Consider the following 10,980-nt stretch of genomic DNA (forward strand, 5'->3'; position numbering starts at 1 on the left):
GTGAAATTTTTCAATATTTACTATGAAAATATAGGTCGGGCGAGTAGAATTTTTCAAAATCTGCCTGCGGGCTAGTACTTAAGATATTGAATTGTACACCCCTGCATAAGGAACGTAGAGTAGTAAGAAAACTATTTTTTCACTGTGGAACCGACTATACCAGAGCCTGCTTCCTGTTACACAATCTATATATATCCTGTTTTGCGAAGCCACGCCCACCATATAGGTGTTTATAAACCAGCGTAAATATTTTTTTGTTAGTATGTTTCAAATTTTGACACAGTGAAAATCGCTCTGAAAGCTATGTATACATGTGTATTATCGTCATACTAATAAAAAATTATTACCTCAATTACCCGGTATCGAACCGACTTCCCTCTGGTCAACGAGTCTGTGCTCTACCAAGTGAGCTATCCAGGCGATATGTATGCAGACACCCAATTAGCAAAAAACACACACACAAAATGGTTAGGACATTATTTAAAAGTATAATATTGCTGTGTTGGATGCATTATTAACACTTGCCATGCTGAGATGTTTCAGGTAGCTGGCTGTCCTAGCTGTGCTGCATTGTTTCATGAAAATGCTAAGAAAATGACACTGTTGAACATAAACCATTATAATATCAAAACCACAGATGACATGAAGACCAAACTCTCAGATAACAATAACAATAAGTTTATTTGTTAATATTGATGACTTGTTTAGCAATGGGTGATGAGACACTTGCATGGTAACCGGACAGTTGCCATGGTAACCAATAAACCACAATTACAGCAAAATTCATCTTTTTCCAGTTCCTTAATTTTTTAAAAAGACATTTAATATATTTATTGTAATGGAATTTAAACTAATAAAAGTGTACTCAGGGTTGATTTTAATATTTTTAGGTCGATAAATGACCACTGGTTTTTAAAAAAACAGACTGATTTTTATAAAAGTGTCTGAGCAAAATAATAAAAAATTTTTTTTTTTTTTTAGAAATCTGTTTGGGAATTAAAAATTATTAAATATTATAGTACTTAAATCACTGTTGGGGGGACGAGAGCACAATGTCCCTATAAGTGATTATAGTACTTAGTAAGTAATATTGATAAACTTGCAATACTTATAGGTGTAATACTGAACATTTAAAGCCAATTGGTAGGGAAAATAGTGGGGAAAATTCCCAATTTTTGGGAATTTACATGTAAAATATCACAATTGCCTTGTCCAGTGAGGGCCCGGTTTAAAATCCTTAGAATCAGCCCAGATACTCAACACTGTCATAAGGACAAAATTTTATATTTATACTAGTCATATTAAAATTTTCTTTCAAATATTAATAAAAATATTTAGAAATATATATGATCATTTTCAATGAAAAGAGTCCCTTTAAGCATTACTGTATTTCAAGAAATGTTAAATGTCAGTAAGAATTCTCAAAATAAACGTAAATCACCGTTGTTATACATACTTGATATTAAATCGATAAATAGAGGATACTTGTATCAAACAAGTTTCCATTTATATTAATTATATGAAACAAGTTTAGAATGTTTTGATTTTGCAGAGCTCTAGCCAGAAGGCAGAGCGAAATTAAAACATTTTTAACAAGTTTAGATTAATTTATTCTATATCAATTGGAAATGATTGTGAGATTCTTTATATCTCAAAATAAAAGCGTTTTGCATTCAACAATATCATGACGATGGATTTCTATTGTGACGTCACAATCTATATGCTTTTAATATGTATTATGTAACATGTGACAAACAAAATGTATGGAATTGGTGTAATTTACAGTGATAATGGAGTAAACATATGATCAACAGTCCCAATCAGGTTTCAAGAGTACCTGGTATACATGTGGTAGTACCGGATGATTGCATGATGTATAATATTGGTCATCAATAGTCGACAAACTGATTTTAAGTTTAAACTTGGATCTAATCAACAGTCTTCGAAAAAAGTTATACCCATACTCTGAATAGTTCAAATCATAATGTGTACAATAGTAACAATACTGTACAATTAGGTATCCAATTACCAATTACCTAACCAGCTCACGATTAAACTACCAACTGTGTGAACACATTGATCAACATAAACAAGAGGCCCAGGGGCCTTAATAGCTCACCTGGTATTTTATTTTTCAATTTAAAACCTGCTGAGTACCATACAGGTTTATCAAAGGAGTACAAGAAACAAAGTTGCATCTCCCATTTATAAATATTCAATTCTCTTTGCCCAAAGATTCTCTAGAACAAGTTTGGTTAAAATCCCTTGGTTAAAATCCCTTCACAGTACAGAAGGAGAAGGTTCTTTAATGTTTTCCTCTATTTCCCCTAATGGGCCCCACTCATCTGCCCCAAAGAAGGGGGACCACACACTTCAGTTTATACAAAATTGATTCTTTTGTCCCTAAGCATGCTTCAGACTATATTTGGTTTAAATCCCTTCACTTGTATAGTAGGAGAAAAAAAATCCTCTATTTCCCCTATTTGGCCCCGCCCTTATGCCCCCAGAGGGGCCACACCCTCCGTTTATACAAACTTGAGGCTCCTTTGTCCAAAGATGCTCTACAACAAATTTGCTCAAAATCCTTCTATTGGTTGAGAAGAAGATTCTTAAAGATTTACCTATTTTACCCCTATTTGGCCCCGCCCCTCTGCCCCCAGGGGGGCCATACCCTCCGTTTATACAAAACTGAGAACCCTTTGGCCAATGATGCTCCAGACCAAATTTGGTCAAAATCCCTTCATCGGTACAAAAGGAGAAGGATCTTTGATGTTTTCCTCTATTTCCCCTAAAGGGCCCCACCCTTTTGGCCCAAAGAAGGGGGCCCACACACCTCAGTTTATACAAAATTGATTCTTTTGTCCCTAATCATGCTTCAGACTGCATTTGGTTTAAGTCCCTTCAATTGTATAGTAGGAGAAAAAAAATCCTCTATTTCCCCTATTGGGCCCCGCCCCCAGAGGGGCCACACCCTCTGTTTATACAAACTTGAGTCTCCTTTGTCCAAAGATGCTCTACAACAAATTTGGTCAAAATCCTTCCATTGGTTGAGAAGAAGAAGATTTTTAAAGATTTACCTATTTTCCCCTAAAAATCAGCACAGATCAACATTCTAGTAAAAAGAAGTCAGTTTGTTTTACCGTATCGACTATACACAAAGCTCAACTGGAGAGTTACTTGCATACTACCACTAGGCTACTCTTCATCATGGCTGGTTGTCTTAGCCCACTTGTAAGCCAGAATGTACTCTTGCTTGGTGTGGTCCATTTCGAAGCAAGGGGCCAGTGGGCTACGCAGTGTCACATTAAATTGTCCACGCTTGTAGGTAATTTCGCAACCACAACGCTTCCGCTTTTCACCTACAGCTGCAAGCAGTTGTTTTTCAGCAGGACCACAGACAACACACTGTCTGGCGAGAGAAACTTTATAACCAGTGCTGATGATCTTCTCCGGAAAGTGTTGTCCATCAGCTGTTGTAGCACAAGTGGAGAAGGGCGTCCAGCAGACAGTCTCGAAATAGTAGAGAGGGCAACCTACTGAACATTCAATGCAGAAGCGGCGTCCTCTCTGTTGTGTTCTCCCTGTAGAGGTGGTAGGCATTGAGGATGGCCATACTGATGATACTTGAGGGTTTTGATGAACACACAACCAGACTAAGCTCACCATCTGATCTGCCCTGTTTGAATGGAAAACATAACTAAATAATATGAACTACAGTACCATACCGATTGACAGTGAGACAGACGGATGGATTAGTTGTCTTCCCTTAATGCTAATTAAAATACATGTAAAGTTTGAAAGTATTTTTTTTTTTATGGATGCCTGTAGGTACATGTACGAGATTGTGTCTTGTTCGGACGAGATTGTATTTAATTGACTTTTAAGTTTTAAATGGTACTGTGCCATATTAGGTTTTTGGTGATGGCCAACTCGTCAACTATCCCAAACAATTTGGTAGTTATGCATGATTGCTTACATTGAGACTTTATGAGTTTATAAATGGCACATGTAATTTTATATAGGTTTCACTAAGGTTCCGTTATAGACCATCGCCTGTATTTATGTTGTTAAAAAGGGTCTAAAATGGCAGATCTAGCCATCATAAATGACGCTGGTACATCAATGGCTATTGCCCATCTTAACAAGAGGCCCAATGGGCCTGCATCGCTCACCTGGTATTAATCTCACACTTGTAATCTTAAAAGTGGACTAAAATACAGCTACGGGCAAAATATCAGTGTTTGATTCATAAGAACCTATTGACAGGATTTAAACATATGACGCCTGTGACCTTGAATGTCGAACAAGGACATTAGGTTGAAGAGAGTTTATAGTCTTCCCACCAAGCATGCTTCTAGCAAAATATCATTACCCTGGACCTTTTGGTTATACAGAACAAATCGTTTAAAGATTTAAACATATATTGACTACTATGACCTTGAATATGGGCGAAGGTCATTCATTTGAACAAACTTGGTAGCCCTTCATCCCAGCATGTTAATGGCCAAATATCATCACCCTTGGCCTTTTGATTATTAAGAAGAAGTCATTCAAAGGTTTTAAACATATTTGACCCCTGTGACCTTGAATATATGTCAAGATCATTCATTTGAACAAACTTGCTTGCCCTTCATCCCAGCATGTTACTGGCCAAATACCATCACCCTAGCTGTCTCGGTTATTCATCAGAAGTTGTTTAAAGGTTTTAAACGTATTTGACCCCTGTGACCTTGATTATTTGTCAAGGTAATTTAATTGAACAAACTTGGTAGCCCTTCATTTCAGCATGTTACTGGCCAAATATCATCACCCTAGCTCTCTCGGTTATTTATCAGAAGTTGTTTAAACGTTTTAACATATTTGATGACCCCTGTGACCTTAAATATAAGTCAAGGTCATTTTTTAATAAACTTGGTAGCCCTTCATCCCTGCATGTTACTGGCTAAATATCATCACCCTAGGCCTCTTGGTTATTCAGAAGAAGTTGTTTAAAGATTTTAACATATATGACCACTGTGACCTTGAATATAAATCAAGGTCATTTTATTTGAACAACTTGGTAGCCCTTCATCCCAGCATGTTACTGTCCAAATATCATCACCCTAGGCTTCTTGGTTATTCAGAGGAAGTCATTTAAAGGTTTTAAACATATTTGACCCCTGTGACCTTGAATATCAATCAAGGTCATTTATTTGAACAAACTTGGTAGCCCTTCATTTCAGCATGTTATTGGCCAACTATCATCACCCTAGGCCTCTTGGTTGTTCATCAGAAGTCGTTGAAAGGTTTTAAACATATTTGACCCCTGTGACCTTGAATATTAATCAAGGTCATATATTTGAACAAACTTGGTAGCCCTTTATCCCAGCATGTTACTGGTCAAATAGCATCACCCTAGGCCTCTTGGTTATTCAGAAGAAGTCGTTGAAAGGTTTTAAATATATTTGACCCCTGTGACCTTGAATATAAATTAAGGTCATTTATTTGAACAACTTGGTAGCCCTTCATCCCAGCATGTTTCTGCCCAAATATCATCACCCTAGGCCTCTTGGTTATTCAGAAGAAGTCGTTGAAAGGTTTTAAACATATTTGACCCCTGTGACCTTGAATATAAATCAAGGTCATTTATTTGAACAAACTTGGTAGCCCTTCATCCCTGCATGTTACTGGTCAAATAGCATCACCCTAGACCTCTTGGTTATTCAGAAGAAGTTGTTTAAAGATTTTAACATATTTGACCACTGTGACCTTGAATATAAATCAAGGTCATTTTATTTGAACAACTTGGTAGCCCTTCATCCCAGCATGTTACTGCCCAAATATCATCACCCTAGGCCTCTTGGTTATTCAGAAGAAGTCGTTTAAAGGTTTTAAACATATTTGACCCCTGTGACCTTGAATATAAATCAAGGTCATTTATTTGAACAAACTTGGTAGCGCTTCATTTCAGCATGTTACTGGCCAAATAGCATCACCCTAGGCCTCTCGGTTATTCAGAAGAAGTTGTTTAAAGGTTTTTAACATATTTGACCCCTGTGACCTTGAATATAAGTCAAGGTTATTTTTTTGAACAAATTTGGTAGCCATTCATCCCAGCATGTTACTGGCCAAATATCATCACCCTAGGCCTCTTGGTTATTCAGAAGAAGTTGTTTAAAGGTTTTTAACATCTTTGACCCCTGTGACCTTGAATATAAGTCAAGGTTATTTTTTTGAACAAACTTGGTAGCCCTTCATCCCAGCATGCTTCTGGCCAAATATCATCACCCTAGGCCTTTTGGTTACTGAGAAGAAGTTGTTTAAAGTAAGAAGTTGACGCCAGACGGACGACGGACGACGGACGCCGCACCATGCCATTAGCTCACTTGGCCCTTCGGGCCAGGTGAGCTAATAAGTGTTGTTATCCCCCTTGTTTTGCCACAGGGTGGCTACGATTTTCACTTCCGGGGACAAATTTTGATACAAATTGGCGCCTTGCGTTTATGACGTCACAAACAAATGACGTCATAATTACATGGCGCCAATACGTATATAAATTCGTCCCCGGAAATGCATCTTAACTTCACCTTGCGGCAGAACAAGGGAGATAACAACATTTATTAACAAGAATTACGTGTAATTATATGTGTCGCCTGTCCCGCTTTGTCAATATAATAAGCATTTGGCATAGTACTACAGTGTATGACCCAAGTACATAAGAAAACAGACCTAAATGCAAAATCTTCACACTGATTTCAGGTTTTTATCCCAAAAAATGCAGAAATCCATGAAATGTTTTTAGTGTAGTAGGCTCTACTACCCATGATACATGTATGATTGAGGTTTGGTTGGTCTAGCTCTTATACTTTTTCAGAAACAGACTTAAATGCAAAACCTTAACATTGCTTTTTTTTTAAGTCCGGAAATTGGAGGTTTTTTTTCTAAAAAATACAAAAATTGTTGAAATGCTAGTACATGTACAGAGTGTAATGCATTCAGCTATACATCCCATGATACACCTATGACCCATGTTTGGTTGCTCTAGCATTTATACTTTGTCAAAAACAGCCTAACATGCAAGAGCTACAGTACGCGTCAGGTGATTTGGTACTCAGTCGCCTACCGAGCGACAAATTTTAATCCCCGTCGCTCATAGCCGCGGGATGTTCGCAGAAGAAACGCAGGCTATATCAAGGTAGATCCGCCGGCCCCCTCTGCGACTATCCCGCGGTCATGGGTGATGGGGATTAAGACTGGACAGAGAAAATACAGTATACTACTACCCTGTATGTGTCTGCTGTTGACAATGATCCTGTCTACGGTACCACAGATGTACAATTACAATCGGCACACCAAACAGAAAGCGCTACTCGAATTTCCCGAACGGAAAAGAAATAACGCCAGCACATACGCGGGGGGGAAAAACCGTCTTGTAGTGGATGTTTAAAAAGAAACGAGTTCTACGAGATATATTTAAAATTACACATTTATGCTTAAAATAAAGTAGCATTGCCTTGAAACGTGATAAACATATCGTCTTTGGGCAAAATTTACGATGTGCATGTGTCGGTCAATTTGACTAGATTACACGATTTCCCCTTTAAACAATCTAGATTATAATTGAAAAAACTAACATTAGAAGTTTTTCCGTGTAGTGTACATTGTATAAAATGTTATAACAGTTTACTGATCAACATAAGATGATTGAAAAATCTACCGAGGCGGACAAGCCGACTGTCCCTGCATTGTGAAATCGCCAAGAATTATTGGTTGGTCTGAAACGTCAATCACACCTCAGCACAGTAGCCCTCCTGTCATAAATGGCGGAGCTTACGCAATACACCGCATCATGCGACTGATTGGATGGTGTGTATCGTCGAGGTGCCGCCCACTCACTTCACCAAATTTTCGTAATTTTTTTTGTGTTCATAAAAATGAATAATAAAAAGACGGTTGTATTAAATAATGACCAGAATGAAAATATTGGTCCTTACTAGTCTACACTTTATATAAATGATTTCGCTAATTTCAAGTTACCTGATCTTATTTGATTCCGTGTATCAATCGGAGACGACAAGTATTTGTATTATTTCGTGTGTAACTATTGCAATACACAATTATATATTCGACAAAATCAGAATTAAATATAAATATAATTTAAAAGTTTTAAACCAAATACGTTTTGAAAGTTAACTTATTGCATTTCTTTAATTATGATCCCTTTGACATTGTTAGGTTTCAATTTAAATTCGTTTTTTCCAGCTCAGATTCCTACAAGAATATTTCAGTTTTTATCATATTTTCGTACTTTTAACAAATATATATTGTTTCTATGTATGATCTTTTCTGAAAAAAAATCAATCGCAATAAGTCCATGCCGGTCCTTAGATTTGATCCACAGAATCTGTCGATGTCTTTATAAAAATTCAAACTGACGTTGTGATCCATTTTCATACGTTAGTATAGTGTCGAAATGAATCTGATATGTGTTAAAACTATGTATTATCAATACTTAATAAAATTCCAACGAATGTCATTTCACACAAAAACGTTATAGTCTGTTGGCAAATCCGCATCCATCCGTTGATCTCACGTTCCGACACTATGTCATTCGTATCTTATCTTTCAATGCCAGCATTCCAAACCAAATACTATAGACTTCATTTATTCCGTTTAAGAATACATATATACGATTACAAATACAAATGGAAACGAATTAGGAAACAACTCTAGAAAACTTCACTCGTGCTCAACAAAAGTTTTCTCAGGAAACAAAAAAGTACGGGAAAACAAGATCGAACTTATATCACAAAATTGAAATTCGTCGCTTTACCAAGATTTCCCGAATCTAAGTTGCTAACTATCAACGATAAGAGAATGGAGTAAAAACAAAAATGAACTTAAGGCAGAGAGTCCAAGCGTACTGTGTTATTTCTCCAACAAAGAAGAGTTCCAAGTTGTTCTTCATTCTATTTTTACTTTCTCTTAATCAGATGTATGTGAAATTTTCTATTTCTCTAAAAATAACGAGAATTCAACAATATGTGTACCTTTTCCAAAGAAGTGAGTGGCTATTTTGTAAATGAAGAAAGAAGTGAAAAACGATCTCTGGAATATTTAATTAGCTCTTTTTTCAAAATAATGTTACGGACAATTAGATCTTTATATAGACATCGTACAACACTGATCATAGACCAATGACCGTTGCAATTCCTACATGATGAAATTTTGTTAATTTTCCGCGTTAATGCCTTCTCCAAAAAAAAGTTTGGTTATGTAAATAATGAAACTAGTTATCGTACCGAGTACGTATGGTTAGTATCATATAAGAAATGCTTGTATTGCAGTTCTCTTTAAAATCGCCATTCCTGTACAGAATATACAGCCCCAGGCGAAAAGCAGGTACCGAGAGTTTCACACCTGTTTGCAGGGGGGGTATATTGTATTGCCGTCCAGGTAAGGTACTGTCTGTTGTTGCAAAATAGTTTGATTGGCAGGTGTTAAACACAGGTGTGAGAAACTATGGTTCAAAGTTAATTGTTTAATTGCTTTTATGATAAGTGTAACGCAACGCAATGGGGGGTGCGAGGCCCAGTTGGGGGTTGGCCTCCCCAAGGAAAGTTTTTGAATTCAATGTCTCTGGAGCAAATTCACGTGTTTTGTGGAAATTTGGCGATTAGATTTAAGGTGAGACGTAATTTATGTCTGATTTTACTTTTGTAAAAAAAGGTAAAAAACGTATTTATTGCGATTTTTTTTTTAAATTTTACTTTTCTTACGCAATAAAGGTTTGAAATACACGGATATTAAATATGTTTTTACTCATCAAAATTATGTGTACTCATTTGCATATAGCTAGAGAGCTACGCGCCTGCACGATGAAAATAATACTAAGAAACTACGACATGAGATTGCAGCAAGATTTGTTCTTCAACTTCTTGCGTAATTGTCAGTAAACAAGGTCACAGTTCACTTCATCAAATAATCTGGTAGGCTTGTCCAATATTTGAGTCACTAACGTCCTGATTTATTAGCCAAAAAAATAACCGGCGCTTGGACTCCTCTTACTATCAGAATAAAGTATTGTTCCAGGTCGTTCTATAATTTTCCAATACAGTTTCCTGTTTATACATTAAAGATGATATGTCCAATACATTAACACACGAGTAGAATGGTAAAGCTAACCATGCTTTGACAACTTGAGATACCCTGTTAGCAGGCAGCTAGCTACCTGCTGTGGGTCGAGGGTCGCCGCCGCCGGTACCTGTAGTGTTGCAAACGCTTTTTACCCTCTGTTAGAATATGGACTAGCCAAATCAGTCACATTTGGACGAAATATTAAATTCTAGGGTTGAAAGCATATCTCCAAGTCAGTCTGTGTCGTGTTTGTTTGGTAACATCTGTCAAGATCGAAGGCCAACCGGACACACGGCTTCACTACGCTAAATTGGAGACGAGACATTTTGTTTCGTTTACTGGTTCGTAATATTTCCTATAAACTATCAAACAAAGTGTACACAAACAAAAAATGGAAGAATTTTACACATCTCCGTTACTCTTCAGAGTATTTTGGCTTCACCTTTAATTGACATCGCATTACGTAATGTACATCAGCAGCGCCACCTGTCGAAAGCAGCTGATTTTTTTCGTTAATTTATGCAACCTTCTGACTTTGAATACGAAATTGATCAAGAATGGTTGGTGCAAATAGCTGACCATCCCAAACACCGTGTGTTGCTTAAACAACTGAAAGAAAGCCTCATGTTACTCCGAGACGTTACTTATTGTTAACTTGCATAACTGTTTTATTCCGACCGATTTCCACCTGATAATCTGACATGAACGTAAATGATATGTTTTGGGCGTACCACGTTCTACTGCTATATTTTATTGCATGAAATATTTGTGCATACAGCATTCAGAACTGTCAGTGATATCCAATGTACAGTAAATTAGTTAGCTGCCGATTGACTATATTTAATCCCCAACGCTCGGCCCCCC

At 36.9% G+C, this 10,980-nt stretch overlaps 1 protein-coding gene across 3 annotated transcripts in view; it reads right to left on the bottom strand.

Annotated features, from left to right (window-relative positions):
- The window catches only part of LOC110462378, a 57,883-nt gene that overhangs the window by 19,534 nt on the left and 27,369 nt on the right, over positions 1-10,980 (bottom strand). Inside the window, exon 3 of one of the 3 annotated variants that reach the window (XM_021516316.1) lies at positions 3,026-3,676. The exons of the other annotated variants lie outside the window; for them this stretch is intronic. Within the exon in view, the coding sequence (XP_021371991.1) occupies positions 3,660-3,676 (17 nt within the window). The 3' untranslated portion in view covers positions 3,026-3,659. Of the gene's footprint in view, positions 1-3,025; positions 3,677-10,980 lie in introns of those variants that run through there. 3 annotated transcript variants of the gene reach the window in all.

Source organism: Mizuhopecten yessoensis, unplaced genomic scaffold (genome assembly GCF_002113885.1).
Source record: "Mizuhopecten yessoensis strain PY_sf001 unplaced genomic scaffold, ASM211388v2 scaffold10775, whole genome shotgun sequence".
Lineage (NCBI taxonomy): Eukaryota > Metazoa > Mollusca > Bivalvia > Pectinida > Pectinidae > Mizuhopecten > Mizuhopecten yessoensis.